The sequence below is a fragment of the Raphanus sativus genome, chromosome 2 (genome assembly GCF_000801105.2).
Source record: "Raphanus sativus cultivar WK10039 chromosome 2, ASM80110v3, whole genome shotgun sequence".
Taxonomy (NCBI): domain Eukaryota; kingdom Viridiplantae; phylum Streptophyta; class Magnoliopsida; order Brassicales; family Brassicaceae; genus Raphanus; species Raphanus sativus.
This window is the reverse complement of record NC_079512.1, coordinates 22,597,393-22,615,417: the sequence shown is the minus strand read 5'-3', so window position 1 is coordinate 22,615,417 and position 18,025 is coordinate 22,597,393. Positions and strand designations below refer to the sequence as shown.

The 18,025-nt window shown below is 31.9% G+C and overlaps 3 protein-coding genes across 5 annotated transcripts; all 3 read left to right on the top strand.

The window, feature by feature from the left end:
• The first annotated feature begins 325 nt into the window (after nt 1-325).
• On the top strand, nt 326-1,132 carry LOC108836005 (uncharacterized). Its single transcript, XM_018609223.2, has one exon. The coding sequence runs from the start codon at nt 405-407 to the stop codon at nt 702-704; it is 300 nt and encodes a 99-aa protein (XP_018464725.1). The 5' UTR covers nt 326-404; the 3' UTR covers nt 705-1,132.
• A 6,467-nt stretch (nt 1,133-7,599) lies between these two features.
• Nucleotides 7,600-10,097, top strand: LOC108817323 (uncharacterized). Of its 3 annotated transcripts, none has more exons than XM_057002634.1 (8): nt 7,600-7,752; nt 7,849-8,028; nt 8,182-8,268; nt 8,358-8,615; nt 8,688-8,852; nt 8,936-8,989; nt 9,069-9,215; nt 9,295-10,097. In XM_057002634.1, the coding sequence occupies exons 2-8, from the start codon at nt 7,849-7,851 to the stop codon at nt 9,670-9,672; spliced, it is 1,269 nt and encodes a 422-aa protein (XP_056858614.1). In that variant the 5' UTR covers nt 7,600-7,752; the 3' UTR covers nt 9,673-10,097. The 3 variants fall into 3 exon arrangements, with proteins under 3 accessions (XP_056858614.1, XP_018445493.2, XP_018445486.2); XM_018589991.2 differs by having other exon boundaries at nt 7,608-7,752; nt 7,845-8,028; XM_018589984.2 differs by having other exon boundaries at nt 7,627-8,028.
• A 1,675-nt stretch (nt 10,098-11,772) lies between these two features.
• LOC108840820 (arabinogalactan protein 14-like) lies at nt 11,773-12,301 on the top strand. Its single transcript, XM_018613639.2, has one exon. It carries the CDS (start codon nt 11,883-11,885, stop codon nt 12,063-12,065), a length of 183 nt encoding a protein of 60 aa, XP_018469141.2. The 5' UTR covers nt 11,773-11,882; the 3' UTR covers nt 12,066-12,301.
• Nucleotides 12,302-18,025: the final 5,724 nt, after the last annotated feature.

Sequence of the window (18,025 nt, the reverse complement as noted above, 5' to 3'; positions counted from 1 at the left end):
TTTGTGATTTGTTTTGTTTTTACGGATATTGATTTTTATTATTTGTTTTGCTTTGATATCCAGATTTTTCAGGATCAAGTCGAAACGAATAACAAATCAAATTAAATTCAACTAATAAAATGTTCAACCCTAATAGTCATTGCCTCATGGTTTTCATACGTGTTGGCTTTCCACAATTTATGAAACACATTAATTAATAAGATGAAAAACTGTAACGATCTTGAATACAATAGTGTGTCACACAAAGACAAATCAAAGAGTCAACGTGTCAAAAATCATATAGGTTGAAAAGCCAACATAGATGATAAAACAGAGTCACACAAAGACAAATCAAAGAGATCGATTGTAACAGAAAACAAAATTCCAAACCTGTTGAGATAAGACGGGCGGCTTTGCAGAGAGACATGGTGTTCCGAGGCGACACGGTGATGTCCGTAGCCCATTTATCGGCGGATATATTTCAGCGGTTACGGATGATTCCGTCGTCTGATAGAATCAGAAGCAGCGAGATGTTGCAGCTCGTTTGCTGTTTTCCGCTTCAACAATTGGGTCGATTCGTGTTGTGGTTCTGGAATTACATCTGTGTTGCACCGCCAGAAATTGATGATGATTGGGATGACGATGATGATTCATCATCATCATCTTCTTCTTCTTCCTCTTCGGTTGTTAATCATCGGAACTACTATCATCTTCATTTAGAGTGACCAAATTGCATTTATCAGATCAGTGAACTATCTCAAAAAATTCACTTGGGTCTATTTTCGGTTGAAGTTTAAAGCTTTGTTGTGTGTGTGTGTGTCTACTGTCTACTGTTTTCTTGCTGGACTTTTTTTCTTCAGGTTTGAGGAGTTTAAAGGAATCTAATTCACTATTTTGCAGCCATTTTCAATTGAAGAAAAGCCTCTTTCCCCAAAAACGTGAAAGGTTTTTAAAAGTTTCCGAGTGTTCTGAGGTACTTCATATGGGGACCGAACTTCAAATTCTTGAAGAATCCTCTAGTATATCACTCTTAATGTTCCTTCCAGTTATTTAACTAAGGTGTTTGTTAGAATTCGTTTATGTTTAAAAAGTTGAATATATATTAAAACAATTATGTTTAGTGAACCATTTAATTTATAATTTTCCCATCTCACTCTTTATTTTTGTCGACTAAAGTTTCATTGAATTATATCGAACTTATGATGTTGATCATACCGAACTATAAAACATATATTACACAAGCAGCTACATATGAAAATGGTATTAGAAAAATTCATGAGCCATCTATACTATTAAAACAAAATTTATATTATGATCATGATAACATTTCATTTATTTATGATAACTAATATTTTCCATATTTTATAAATGATAAATAATTCTATTTTTATGCTTATACACTCTCCACTTAGTATGGATATATTTTTACGTGTATAATATTATTTGACGAACTAATATGAATATATACATGAAAGTTTTTTTAAAAATGTTATTTAAAAAAGTATTATTTATTCTGTCGTGTTGTACATAATATTGATATGCAAACTTTGAGTGTTCAAAAATATTTTAAAGATTATCTTATAATTAAAAATTTAGATATAAAATAAATAAAAATACAAACTTATCATAGATTTTTAGTAAAGAAAAAACTAATATTGTTATATTGATAATTATGCTTTTTCTATTATTATTGTTTCAGTTTCTTCAAATGACATAATAATTTATTTATCAAAGTCTAAGAAATTATAAGTTTTTCAGTTTTATATAATATTAAAAACTATGACTTATTTAATCAAAAATATTATCATATTGTTTTGGGTTTTTAGTGGATCATCCAATATCAAATGGTGGGTTAATATCGGGTTTAGATTGTTTACCGGATTTAATCGAATATTTAATTAATAAATTTTTATTAAATCTAAACCAAATTATGCAAATCGTTGGATTTATCGGTTCAACTTTGGATTTTGTTAAGATACGAAAACATTGCTCGAAAGTATTAAACATAAATATCATAACAAATATTTTGAAGAAATAATATAATAAATTTAAAATTATTTATTTTCTAATAAATATTATAAATTTTCTCAAATTTTATCAAAATAGTAAAAATTATCCGCGTGGATCAAGATAATTAGATAATACCATTGGTTATAAATGAAACAAATCTAATCTGGGCCGAGTCAGTGCGAGTAGGATTGAGGTTGGCCCAAGTCCATGCGAATATGATGAACCGATGAAGGCTTAAGTGGCAACGAGTTCCGTATTCAATTTGGAAACAAAATTAGAAAGACCAAAAAAAATGATATTCATGAAATGAGAATTAAATGAGGATCAGAAAATTGCGATGGAAAAAATGCCTATTTCAACGTGAACTTTACGCGTCGTGCCTATTCCTTCACGAACTTTGTAGCAGTGCGTATTCCACATTGAACTAAACAATTTTTTTAAAATACTATATGAACTTTATGCATCGTGTCTGTTCCTTCACGAACTTTATAGTAATGCGTATTTCACATTGAATTAAACAAAAATAAAAAATACTGCATAGACTCTTAAAATAGTGCTTATTTCAATATTGAACGTTAAATGTGTTAGTCATCCGTTAATTTATCAAAACAACGTCATTTTGAATAAATTTTGTGAAATTAAAAATCAAAATAAAATATAGACTCTTAAAATTGTGCTTATATATATTGACTGTCAAATGTAATAGTCATCCTTTAATTTACCAAAAACCTCTCAAAATTGTACTTATATATTGACTGTCAAATGTGTTAGTCATGTTTTAATTTATCAAAAGATTTTATTTTGGATAAATTATATGAAATTATCCGTCAATTTGTAATTTTTTATTTTTTTATAAAATCTATCAAAAATGACGTTATTTTGATAAATTAACGTATGACTAACACTTTTGATTTCCTAAACAGAAAAATACTAACACTTTTGACGGTTAATGTACATATATATATGACTACACCTTTGATTTGTTGACAAAAAAAGACGAACACCTTTGACGCTCAAAATCGTGATTATATATATATTGACCGTCAAAGATGTTAGTCTTTCTTTGTCAGTAAGTGAAAGGTTTTAGTCAAGTCATACATTAATTTATTAAAACAACGTTATTTTGGATAAATTTTTTGTAAAATGAAAAAAATTAAAAAACGACGGACAATTTCATAGAATTTATCCAAAATAGTCTTTTGATAAAATCAATGATGACTATTACTTTTGACAGTCAATATATATAAGCAAAATTTTGAGAGTGTATTTTATTTTTAATTTTTAATTTCACAAATTTATACAAAATGATGTTGTTTTGATACATTAACGGATGACTAACACATTTAACACTCAATATTGAAATAAGCACGATTTTGAAAGTCTATGTAGTATTTTTTTGATTTTGGTTTTGTTCAATGTGAAATATGCACTACTATAAAGTTCGTGAAGGAATAGACACGACGCATAAAGTTCATATAGTATTTTAAAAAAATTGTTTAGTTCAGTGTGAAATACGCACTACTACAAAGTTCGTGAATGAATAGGCACGACGCGTAAAGTTCATATTGAAATAAGCAATTTTTCCAAATTGTGATTTAGATTAATCAATAGGAACGTAAAACTGATTCAGTCTTTCTCTTCGATCTATCTCGGCGGATGATAATTATCGCAACATTATATATATAACTCCATATTTAACAAGAAGTAATGCTTAAAAGACAGACTTATGTAATGATGAAACGCATGCCTTTAACTATAAGAACCATTGATTCTGCAATGACAAATAGCTGGTGTAAGAACATTGCATATGTGGATATGGGGCCATATGTCATGTCCTCCCTCCTATAACAGAATGGGGACTGACCGACGTTTTAAAACCCCTTGTAACATTAGCAGATAAGATTGTATTTCGAACTCCTAAGGATCAGTCTTTAATCAAAACGGTTAGGAAAATTGAAAAGAACATGAAACCAGATGAATCCAACAATCCGATTATAGCACCGAGAGTTTATATGAACCGTTGATGTAATTTGCGTTAATCACTTTTGTATGTTTCTTTAAAAAATTATAAATATAATGATGCTCTGCTGCAGTCTTTGACTCGTATTGAATTCCCCACCGTTCGTTAGATTTGATTTATTTATCCGTCTTTGCCCTTCGTCGAGAATAGACGCTACACACCGTACACGTGTATGGTGATAAATCAATCAACGAGATGACGCCGTCAGAATTTAAACGGGGATTGGCACTGTCTCGTTTCCCTTGGTAACGGCGAGTAAACCGAAACAGAAGAGAGACCAACAGCTACATCGGGACAGAGAATCTTGTGTCTGCTTCCCCAAAATATACAGGTTATAGCCCTTAACTAGACTTGAACTATTTGCAAACAAACAAAAGACAACATTATTATTACCAGGCAACTCGTACTAACCATATTAATTATTCAGTTCACAAATTACACCTCTATTTTTTTTTTTTTTTCACCTGATTTTATTAAGAAGAACATGAAAGATTACAAGATACATTCTTAAACCAAAGGATTACATCTGGTACACAAACTAGCGGTCACACAAAACCGACCCTGGAATCTAAACCCATACAAGGGATGCTAATTAACCAACAGATACACTTAAACACTTAACAGCAAGGAAAAATAAAACAACTGAAACCAAAAATTACAGACAAAGATTTCAAGTGAACATGAAACAACAAATTCAGAACTCCATAAAAGATGCTTATAGAGATTGTCCACGGCCAAACCACCAATAAGCCACTTTCTCCTTGAACAACGAGGGTATACCTCAGGAACCAAGTAACCAAACTCCACCTTCCGACAAGTTGGAATCACCAGATTCACCACACACTCTCGGAAACGGCAAGGCAGTCACGGCCTTTCAATGCCTAGTGATGGAGCTTATTAAGAAACCAGATCACACCTAGATCTGACAGAGAAACAAGGAGCCAAGCCTAACCAACTCAGAGACACCAATTCCACATGATTGGCTCAACACAGAACCGATTAGAATCCACAGAAACTTCCAAAAAAGTGAACAAGTCCACCCAAAATCCCACCAGTAACAAGATAGAGAAAGGAATGAAGAAACAAACCGTTGATCTAACGATCCGGTACTTTCGCTTCCCAAAATCAACACAGATCTGAGGGGAGAAAGCTAAGTTTTTCCAACCAAATCTCCATCAAAATAGGCTCCAGTCGCTACACGCCGAACATATATTAAACTAGAAGAAAAACTATGGAGATTGGGACCGGCGCTGGCGTTAACGGAACCGCCACGCGCCGGTCATCTGAAAAACACAAGTGGAAGAGAGGAAGAGGAGAGAAGGCGGAGAAACCAGAGGGAGGAGAGAGAGGATCAGTCACGGACCCATTTATATTTATAACATACGATTTTATTTCTACTATCAAAATTCAGATTAATTTCCACCACTGTTACACATTCTTTTATTTGAATTATAGTTTGTTTTAATTTAACATAATTTTTGATTTTGGATTTTTTAAAGATCTTATTCACATTCGTATGCCTGAAAAAATATTTGCTCAACTAAATTTCTGGTAAATAAAAGGCTAATAAAAATGTAAATGGGACAGATAATCTACAATAGTATACATACAAAAAATTAATAATATATAAATCTTAAAGTTTTCAACTCTATCTATTTTGTATTTTAATTATATAAATTCACGATGAGCATAGCGCAAGTCTTATCTTAACGATAGTGTATAAGCCAACTCCATAAAAATGATCAAATTCTTTCTATAGATAAGCTGATTTATTATAAAAATGCTGATTTATATATGTTCTTTACAGGTACCATGCACCCTAAATTCGCTATTTGAATGGAAAGTAGCTTTGTTTCGTTGAAGATTCGTTAGAGCATCTCCAACCCCACTCCATAATTTACTCCAAATTGAGAAATGAAGTTGAAAATGGAGTGAAAAATGGAATGATGACCAAAAAATAAAAGCATTACTCTATTTATGGAGTAATGTTTTTATTTTTTGGTCATCACTCTATTTTCCACTCCATTTCTTAATTTGGAGTAAATTATGGAGTGGGATTGGATAAGTTATAACTGTGTAGTTTTAGTTATCTATTTCGTGATAAAAGAAAATTATATACGTATATATTTTATAACAAAACAATGTAATTAGTTGTTTAATCTGAGTTGCTCAAAAAGATGTATCTAACAAAAAGTAGTACGCTATTGGACCAGTAGCATGATGGGTCAAAACAATATGTTTAATATTTTACTGACAAAGTTAACACTTTATGCAGAACTTTGTTCTCTTTATTTATTTTATCTTTATTGACATCGTTCGATACGATGTTTCAGATATATAGGAGTATTTTTTTTAACATTTTCTTTTGTTTCAGAATTTATTCGTTTGGAAATCATAATTTAACAGAAAGAAACACGAATGTAAAAGAGGAATATATGCTTGAAAAGTACCCAAATTAAAATTTTGATATATTCTATGGCTTTTCAACGTTAATACAGTGGATACACTAAACTACCAAACTTAGTGATAAATTGGTTAGATGCAATTTAATGCAAGGGCCGCTCTTTCAAATTGTTTTTTTTACAGTTATTAAACTTATAGTAGTGTTATTTTTTAAATATGCATATGTCAAACTCTAATTTTGTTGGGATTAATATTAATTCGTGATTAACAACACATAGCATTCCTCTTCCAAAGCAGAGCCATGCCACCTAGTTCTCTTAGAAGGTGTTATTCAATAGTGGATTTATAGTTAAGTATTTAGGTTTTATAATCTATGGTTATTTAATGATTTATTTTAAATTATTTATTAAATTTCTAAACTATTGATTATTGTATTTAAAATGTTTTCAGAAATTATTGGTTCTTGAATTTACAATTTTTCATTAAAAGAATTTGGAATCCATAAAAAAAGAATTTGAAAATTTACATCGAATTAGTCCAATGATAAAGAAAATGCTAGTAATCTTCTACTGCTCGAATTCGATCCACATCAAAAGGAATTATTTAATGAATCCAAAAGTTTCCAGCAAATACGTGAAAACAAATTTTTAGTTTAAAAAATCTGAAATATATTATTATTCATTTAATGATTTAAATTTAAAATTTGAAAATTGAAATCTTATGTTATTCATATCTGATAAACTTTTACAATCCATTTAATCTTAAAGAGTTTGAATGACTTTGAATCCAGTTTCATATGCAAAATCTAACATTTTACCTTCAGATTTTATAAACAGTTTTATTATTAGATTACCAAAAAAAACATTTTATGATTATTGAAAACGAATAGTCATATTTTACTCAACATCCATGCAATTTTTTAGTGACGAATGATTCATTTTATACACATGTAGTATTTTTTACCTTTAATTTTTATAATTAGACAAACAATCATTTGAATACCCCATTAGAGAAAGTTGAGGGGAGGGGGGGGGGGGGGGGGGTTTCCGAATGATGTTCTTAGACGGTTTCGTTTCGTAATTATTTACTTTTGAGGGCGGTAAAGGTAATTGGATAAGTTTGTATTTATTACTCATAACTGTGTATTTTTAATGGTTAACTAAAACTAAAAGCCTAAAGAGAGAGAGAAAGTGGCCAAAAAAGGGGAGAGAGAGAGACAAAAAAAAGGTGGAGACTTTACATCATCAAAGGAGAGACCCACTTCAATGTCGCTGCAGAATCACTGGTGTTAGTGGTGGTGGGTTAGGAGGTCTTGTAGAGAGAAGAAGATAGAACAAAAGGTGCTAGCTTTTTTCACCAAATAAAAGAGCTTACTTAGATTAGTGAGAACCCCCAAACCCAAATCTTCTTCCTTTCTTTCTCTTTAATCTAGGAAGATGGGCTCTGCGGCGCATTTTAGCAACGAGAGGGTGTTCAGAGGGTTTCTTGTTTGGTTCTGCTGGTGGGGATTGCTCTCTCTAACATGCGTAACAGGGAGGCTCAGTGTCTCAAGTCAGAACTTGGAAGTGCACAAACACTTGAAACGATTGAACAAACCAGCCGTTAAGAGCATTCAGGTTTTTGAGTCTTTTACTTTCATGCAACTATGCAAGCTTTGATGGGAACCTTCGTTTAGTTGTTTAGTAACAAGATATAGGAAGAAAGTTGAAACCTTTTTGATTACTACTATGTGAAAATCTAACTCCTTTTGTGTGATATTTTCAAAACAGAGTCCAGATGGAGACATAATAGACTGTGTTCATATCTCCAAGCAACCAGCTTTTGACCATCCTTTCCTCAAAGATCACAAGATTCAGGTCATCTTCTTGATTTAGCATTTGCCTTTCCTTTTAGTTTTGTCTATGTCTTCTAACATATATATATATATATATTTTAATTCGAACAGATGAATCCTAGTACAGTCCCTGACCTGCTGTTTGGTGAGAACAAAGTGACTGAGAAACCAAAAGAGAGAATCAATCCAGTCACTCAGTTATGGCACCAGAGCGGAGTGTGTTCCGAAGGAACAATACCAGTGAGGAGGACAAAGAAAGAAGATGTTCTGAGAGCAAGTTCTGTTAAACGCTACGGTAAGAAGAAGCACCGTACTGTTCCCCTGCCTCGTTCTGCTGATCCTGACCTCGCCAACCAAAGTGGTCATCAGGTAGAGACTCTGATTCTATTGCCTGAAAAGTTTCTTGATTCTAAAAAGCTCTATTTTTGTATGTGCATTTAGCACGCTATAGCTTATGTGGAAGGAGGCAAGTTTTACGGAGCCAAGGCGACGATAAATGTTTGGGAACCCAAAGTACAGAGCCCAAATGAGTTCAGCTTGTCTCAGCTGTGGATTCTTGGTGGTGCTTTTGGTCAAGACCTCAACAGCATTGAAGCTGGTTGGCAGGTAAACAACCACACCTATCTATTTTTAACTTTCTTTCCATTAACATCTTTACCTTCTTTTAACATATATATATACAAAACCAGGTTAGTCCGGATCTATATGGTGATAACAATACAAGACTCTTCACATACTGGACGGTAAAGCTCCATAACTTTTCCCCTGTTTCTGATGATCCTTAGTTCCTTACTTTCTCTATTGTTTGGAACAAAACAACAGAGTGATGCTTACCAAGCTACTGGCTGCTACAATCTCCTTTGTTCCGGTTTTATACAAATCAACAGTCAAATAGCAATGGGAGCTAGTATATCTCCAGTATCTGGCTTCCATAACTCCCAATACGATATCAGCATTACCATTTGGAAGGTAAGATAAGAACCAGTTTCCCATTAACAGCATTTACCAAAAGATGTTAACTTTGATTCATTCAAACTGATACTTGTAGGATCCGAAAGAAGGGCACTGGTGGATGCAGTTTGGAGACGGATACGTGTTGGGGTACTGGCCAAGCTTTCTGTTCTCGTACTTAGCAGACAGTGCGTCGATAGTGGAATGGGGTGGGGAAGTAGTGAACATGGAAGAAGACGGTCACCATACCACCACTCAAATGGGAAGCGGTCTGTTTCCTGATGCAGGGTTCTCGAGAGCAAGTTACTTTCGGAATATTCAAGTTGTTGATCGCTCTAATAACCTGAAAGAACCGAAAGGGCTCAACACTTTCACTGAGAAGTCTAATTGCTATGATGTTGAGGTTGGTAAGAATGATGACTGGGGGCATTATTTTTACTATGGTGGCCCTGGAAGAAACCCTAATTGTCAGTAGATGGTGAACAGAAGAAACAAGATGATGATGATTGATGAAGATGTAGAGTAACACTTGTGCTGTGTGGAAATATCGTTTTTGTTGATTTATTCTTACACTATCTGGTTTTTCAGAACACTTTTTGTTTTGGTTTCTAGGTTTTGGTTAGGTATTAGTTGCGGTTTTTGGGGGTTCTTACTTGTTACTTGGGTTGGAAGAGACCAAGTGTGACTGCAGTTTGTAAGTGTGGAAGAGATTTTGAGAAGTCTTGTCTCTTGTAACCTTGAAGACAAGGAGGTTGCAGAGCTTTTGGGTTGTTTTTTAGAGTCTTTCCTTTTGGTGCATTTGCTGCTTATTGAAAAGAGAATTTGTAAGTGGGAAAGAGAGAGCTTGAACAAGTTTGTTTGTAGTTTGTAATTGTGAAAGAGAGAATCTGTTTAGTCTTATCTCTTGTAACCTTCAAAGACGAGAAGGTTGCAGATCATTGAGTTGTTTTAGAGTCTTTCCTTTGTTGCATTTGGTAATGAAATGATGGAGGTTTGATTCACTGCACCAACTAATTATTCTGTTAATCAATGAAATGACAGCATATGACATTTCAACTATTAAGTGTTTTTTTGTCAATTACAAGTGTTTAATAATGAATTTTAAGTTTTAACTGAGGGAAAATGATAATTTAGTGGTTTGCTTTTCATAAATAACTAATCAAGTTGACAAAAACTAAGCAGACTAATTTGATTTAATTTATTCAGTTAGAAGTAAATAAATACCACTGTTGTTAGAAAGTACATAAATTTAATTAAGGGCTGCAAATGAAAGTATTTACATTTTTGTCTGTGATTTAAAGGCTAAACTATCGTCATTCATCATGCATGTTAGATTTAAAGGCTTAAGTATAGTCTATAATATCAATTTAAAATTGTAAAAGTATGATATATCATAGATTTAAGGATGTAACAGAACATTATTATTCGACTGGATGAACCTCTGATGATTCACAAAGGTTAGGACAGAATACAATGAGTTATGATAATGTATTAGACGTTCCAATAATTACTCATAATGCTGAAGCTAAATATTGATATACTGACTAATATACGAAAAACTGATACGCCAAATCAAATATCAAAGCCGATAAATAACAAAAGGATAAACAGAAGGGAAATAAAGAAGAAAAAGAGAACAATAATTTGGAGAAATTATGGGTTGGGCCAAATCATGTTACTTAAGCACATGGAACCATCAACCAGTTTCTATCTTCTTTACCTATAAGACACAACTCAACAGGTCATTGCTTATCTCATCTCTAATCATTTCACACAAACAAAAAACATATTAAGTTTATTGATCATTTATATTATGAAGAAATCTGATACAGATGGTAAATGGAAAGAAAATAACTGAATATAAAGCACTCGGAATGATAAAAAGGTTAAAAAATAAAACATTCATTGGACGAGCACACTGAAAAGTTGAAACCTAACTCTTGTTTTAGGGGCTAATGAAACCTAACTCTTAAACAAATAGAAAATAAATAACGAAAAAGAGAAACATATAAATTACTTGTCTGATAGAAAAATACAAACGCTCAACAATATTATATTTTAACTGATTGATATTATATTTTTTTATCAAAGCTACCATTAACCTTTATACAGTATTTGAAGTTTTTCTTTATCCTAAAATATAGTTTACTTGTTCTGAGATAATCAGTGATATTTCGATGTTATTCAAAGCGACTAACCTGTATCGCTGTATCCTTTGAGTATCTCTCTTCTCCATCTTTTTCTAAGATTTTAGGTTTAAAGCTCAAACAATTTTTTTTTATTTCTAGTTTCAATTATAGTAACCACAGTTCTTTTATTTTTATGTTTTTGGTCAAAAAAGAACGAAAACCTTTTACGAGTCATAAACCAATTCCACAGTACAATATAACACATTTATTATACAGTTGAATTAAAATTGTTCGTGGTATATATTATAATGTATTGAATTTTTTTTTTTGGACGAAGGGCATATTTTGAAAATATTAAAATTAAATTGTTCAAGGCGTTGGTGTAAAGTTACATGTACACACTTGGCCTTTCATGCGTTCTCGGGTATATAAACACTAACAAATGTAATTCACAAGTCACACATCAAAAACATCAACACCACAACAATACTCACTAAAATCTCTTTTTCCTTCTTTTCATCTGCTCTCTCTGAGTCTCAAATCCAAAATACCAACAATGGAGGCAATGAAGATGAAGCTTTTCGTAGCGGTTATGGTTGCATTGATAGCGTTTTCTGCGGTTCAACAGTCGGCTGCAGCGGTTGACGCCCCTGCCCCGAGCCCTACCTCCGATGCATTCTCGTTTATCCCTACTTTCTTCGCCTCCGTCACGGTTTTGGCCTTTGGATTACTATTTTAAGAAGTTTTCCCCCTTCTTATGTTATTTTTTTGAAAAAAGTTCCCCTTCCTATGTTTTAAGTTATTTAAATAAAATCATTTAACCGTTGTTTTAAGCCTCGTCTTGTAACTCTTGTTTGCGTCTCGTTGAGTTCTTGTTGTTGATTTTATGTCTTCAGTTTGATCTATTTCTTCCATGTAACGTTATTGAAATAGACTCGTCCTAATATCAATAATAATTGTTTCCCTCTTTTGATATATTAATTCATTATCTTAAAAGGTATATGTTGCAAACAAAAACCGAGAAATTTGCATACGGTTAAGCTGAATGCCTGGATCTAATAATCTAATATAATATTTATGTATGCGGTTTGTGTTAGTCTTCTCAACATTGGTTAGGTTATCGATCTTTAGTCCTATACAGTATTACTAATTAAATTCGAATTCTATAATATAAAAGCAACTCAAAGCTGGCTAATATGCTTCCTTTTTAAAGTGAGAGCGGACAAAAAGCAAACACCTTTTAAGTATTCACATGGCATATATTTTTTTAAGAATGCAACTAATATTAAAAATTGTAGTTAAATAATTTTAATTCATACCAAAAAGAAATTCGTTTGGTACTGACACATGTTTTACCAATTGTTTCCATTGATAGTATGATTGGATGTACTATCCAAACTACCTTCTAAACAGCATAAGCTTAGCTTTGTTTAAATCCCTATATATGGCCCATTAAACCCATCATCCTACGTTTATTTGTACTAGCGGAACTTGGGCTTTTAATTTCTCAACGATGTGCACTGACTGTGATTGGAACCTGTCGAAAGGTTTGGTTGTTTTTGTTAGCTTGCGTCGTAGGTGTTTCGGTGTTTACTCGTTGCAGAAGTTACTCGAATGAAACAACTAAAGTCATTGTACAGACTCTATTAGAGCCAGATCAGATGCGTGCCGGAGGTCAGACGTTCAAATAGAGCTAGATATCTATCACCATATGTCTAATATATTGTACCATTTAGGTTTAAACCCAAATAAATTTGTTTTTGGATAGGTTAGTTTCCAGAAAACTTTTCTTACTAAGATCATTCCCAAAAAATACTATGTTTTGAAATTTGCAAAATTTTATATTTGATGTTTAAAAGTGCTATTCTCTGAAAACAAAACTTTAAATTTAATTTTTTTTTTTTATATTTTATACAATGCTTATATTTATCATAATTATTTTAATCTATAAAGTTTTATAAATAACTAGTACATATATAAAATATATTCTACTAAAATATAAAAATTTACATAGAAATACAAAATTAGATATTAAATTACAAGTAAAATACTATATTGTTTCATACTACTATTTATGTAGCACTCTCATATATGATCAACTAATGAATACGTTAAGTTTTATTGTAATATTGTTGTTTTATAAAGCTATTTTAAAAGTTATTTTAGAATTATTTAATTTTATGTGTAAAATTTTAAAATATTTAAATATTTCATAAAATTTAAAATTTATAGATTAAAACGATAAACGAGAAAATGTTTAAAAATCATAAATTTGATATGTAATTGAAAAGATCAAAATACAAATAAAAATATAAACTTCTAATCTAAAGTTTTGAAAAAAAATTGGAGAATAAGAAGATTTATATTTAAAGTTTAAATTTTTTTTTAGAAATACTCTAAATAGAGTTATACCACATATACACACACATATATATATATATATATTAGACTTTCGTTAGTATAGTATTCGATATGAGATTAAGATCTTTCCCTTACCAAAAGATCAATAAACTTTAGCTCTGATATCAATTTGTTGAGACACACCAAATACATTTTTCGATCAAATTAATGGCTATAATCATATTTTCCAACATCTCGTTTTGTATGATATGATCTGTGTTGGGTTTCAGATCTTATAAATTTGTTTTTGGATCAGTTATTCCTCAAATGATCTCATACTAAGTGGAACAATATACATGGTTTTTTTTTTTCAAAAAAAAAAACAATATATATGGTCCAACCCTACCTAGTACTAGAGTTTTGGGAAATAACTTATTCGAAAACAAATCCATAAAAGCTTACGTTCAAAACGAACTACATACTAATTGAAAGATTTAGGGTCTGATTGGATAGCACTATTAGAGAGAATATTTGAGCGATAATATTTGTTCTCTTAGTTCAATTCATACTTTTGCCAATTAGGTGAAAATAATTTCTCTCACTCTTACGCTCATCACTGTTTAACTGCAGGTATGTATTACACTTTATTACCTCACTGTTTCTGAAGTGGAATGTGAGTTACACCTGATTTTATTTTATTTTCCTTTTGTTTTACTCTGTCACTTTTAATTACTCCATTTTAATTTCTCCTAGTTACTCTAAAATCCACCAATCACACTTTAAATGTTTAGTAAGGAATATCCGGTTCAAATAGAACGGCTGAGAGCTTCTATTAAATCATAGGACGCAAGAAGACATCTTATCTGCGACAGTAGTTAAGTGTCTCGTCTCTTGGTTGCTGGAACTTGCTAGTGTTTCTGCTTTTCTGACGTTATCTAGAAAGTCAAATTGAGAACAACCGTGTTGGAGACATACTTTGGCAACCAAAACACACAGTAAACTGTGGCCATGGAAGCCATGATTCAATTCCCAAATAAACTTCCTTTCTCGCTTACTTAACTCTTGTTCTATATTTGTTTTGCCGTTAACAAATAAACCTCTGTTCCAAGATCAAAGGAAAGGGTACCCATTCCAAGAAACCTCAAGCTATATCTAACTGGTATTTTACAATTAGAAGCACAAGTTTAGTTCGGATCATGTCTTCATGGAGAAGGCATAGAAAGGTGTGGTCCGTCTACGGGTAGTAACAAACCACCTTTCTCAAAGGCGTTCTCTTTCCACACCTTGGTCGCAGTACAATCTAAACCACTGTATTACTTTTTTTCTACCTTTTTCGCTGAGAGCTGATAATCTTAAACATTGCAAGGTTTGGCGTAAGTATTGTGAGACCATCAGAATTGAGTTTACTAAGATTTATCAACGTCTTTGACTTGAGTTTGAAGAGAAGGTAGTATATATATTTGATCAGCCAGAACGAGAAAAATACTGATAAATAGATAAGTTCTATATTATATAACAATATATATATATATATATATATGATCAGCCAGAACAAGAAAAATACTGAAATGCATAACTTCTGTATAAAATAACAATGACAGTCACAGGTAGAAAGCTTTACAATCCTATCCATTAATTTGTTGATAAGTTGGTTAAAGAAGATAAAAGTGCTCAAGTTATTTTTCTCGAAGGAGCACCACTACAACTTATCAGAGTACTACAACAAATTACACTCTAATCCAAATTGCCATATACAGTTCTCATCTGTTTTCTTTTTATTTTTTTGCATAGCCGTACCAATCAATGGTTGCATAGCCATACCAATCAATGGTCTGATCCATTACATAAACTTTCTCAGGTTATCGATATGGAACACAGACAAGCTGTCTCTTGCTATGTGAAGCAACAAGCTTTGATACATTCAACTAAACAGAGCCAGAGGCCGAAAAAAGTGATAGAACCGTATTTTACTTCTTACGGATTACTGAATATTGTAAAGAATAAAAATGATAAAATTATATCAAAGAGTAAGAAAAGGATGATACAACTGCAGAGTCGAGATATTATCTCTTTTCTTAACTCAAAATACGTCCCGTAGTGCGACGGTTCGATAACGTAATGAGTCCCAGGATACAACTGCAAACAATCTTCTGAATTTGCGTTACTCTATCAGAAGCCTGGCGAAACTAGTTTTGTGTTGTACTCTCAGACACAAAGAAAAAATAAATTCTAACATAACTATCCAATATAGGAGAATGTGGTTTTTCTTTTGGTATTTGATGTGTCTATTTTTCTTCATTGCCATGAGGCTTTATATAGAAAATAATGAGAAGCACAAGTTTCATTTTCAACATAAAATGAAACCTCCCATGGTGCACTAATGGAGTATTTATTTCTTGTCATTATTATGTGAATTCATTTCACATTTTGACCAAAAAATTAAAGAGTATAATTATTATTATTTGACTCATTCAAACAAAATAATATACTTTAAATGAATTTCAAACAAAATAATATACTTTAAATGAATTTCTTTTTTATATTTTATCAATATAAAAGATCACATATATTTGGTTTATATGATTAAGTTAATGAACATGAAGTCCAACTAACAAATCAAAACCCAAATCCAAATATCTAATGTGTATATTTGTAACTTTATACAAGTTTCTCAAATCACACACATTAGACCTCCATTTCTCATTCACACTAACTCTATTTTTAGCATATGAATACATTGCTAAAAAATAGTTCCAACAATCCCCCACATGAATAGAAATGCTTCTAGACACTAGACGACTCGACATACTTGACCTCCTAGACAAGACTCGACAAGACTCAACAAGACTCGACAAGACTCAACTAAGGACTTTTGAGAGTACAAACGAGAAATTCACTGCATGATGAGTTGGTAGCAATTTTTCAGCCTTGAACCAGTCATTGTTAATAGCTATCGGATTTACTTGGCCAGGAGGTGGCCATGATGTCTTGAACCTCCCGGGCTTTGGTGTAAACCTAGACAATAGCCAAAACACAGTTTCATTCTCTCACAAAACCAATTTCTCTATTGTGTTCATTTTGGCCATGAACATTCCTGGTAATCATGAGTGAACTTTAGAGAATATAGCCATTTTATTCTCCTAGAAACGGCCCCATTTCACACTCACAAGGTGATTTGCCATTAGTTTTGTTTAGAGAAGTATCATGTACTACTCCATTCATATCTCAAAACAATTGGCACAAATCATTAAAAGCAAATGCTTATCCTCTATTCCTTACATGTAGCACTGTTTAATCATCCTAGGAACTGGGTATAGACCGAAGTCTTACAGTGCTTTGGGCAGATTTAGTTTGACTTAGTTGTCTCCTTGAACCTATTTCTTGGGATCTCCAATCTGATAAGTAGAGTTACCGCCAAACTTCATCTTAGTTCATAGGCTAAACCCATTCCTCTTGATGATATTACAATTTGATCTCATGACACACCTTTAATAACAGGATCCTAGGTTGTCATCACATTGAACATAATCAATTGAGATTAGTCGAGATCAATTGTCTAATGATTTTTGTCATCTTTTTTTTTCCTCAAGATACAATTAACCATTATACACAAAACTCAGTGTATGACACTAGTTTTTTTTTAAACCATAGTTTGATAACTATCACTAAGTTCATTTGGCCTCTTGCCAATGACTTTATTTGGTAAGCAAAGCTTCCCCCACATTTCTTGAGATAGCTCAAAAACATGCATATTTACATTTAACATCTCTTAAGAGTTTAGAAATTTAATCTACAACTCCTTTAGATTTAAATGAATAATAAAAACAATTTCGAAAATTATTACAATTTTCTTTAAAATGTATTTCATTCTCAGGAGATCACATTTTAGATAAAACTATTTTCATAGTTCTCTCAAGTTGATGTATAAATCCAACTTTGTATATGTTTTTTTTTTTCAAAACATATTTTTGCCTTTTGGCAAATATACATATCATTTCATGATATTTTTGTACCATCAAAACCACAATTTTCTATGATTATTTTTAACCATATTGAATTTTGAAACTACAATACATATGTCAATTTCAGTCATATTGGTATGAAAAATTTTCATTGGTTTTTTATGGTCAACCTTTTTAAAAAATGCATTTAAGCATTGACGAAATACAAATGTTTTGATCAATATCAACAAACATTTTATTTCTTATGGCAAATGATTTATATGTGGCAGACCTCTCCCAAATTTAGTTTGGGGCGTCGACTCACAAAAATCAATTTCCATTCATACAACTTGATCTCAAAAGATCAAAATGTTGTTTATAAATATGTTTTCACCATATTTTTTAAACTTGACTCCTT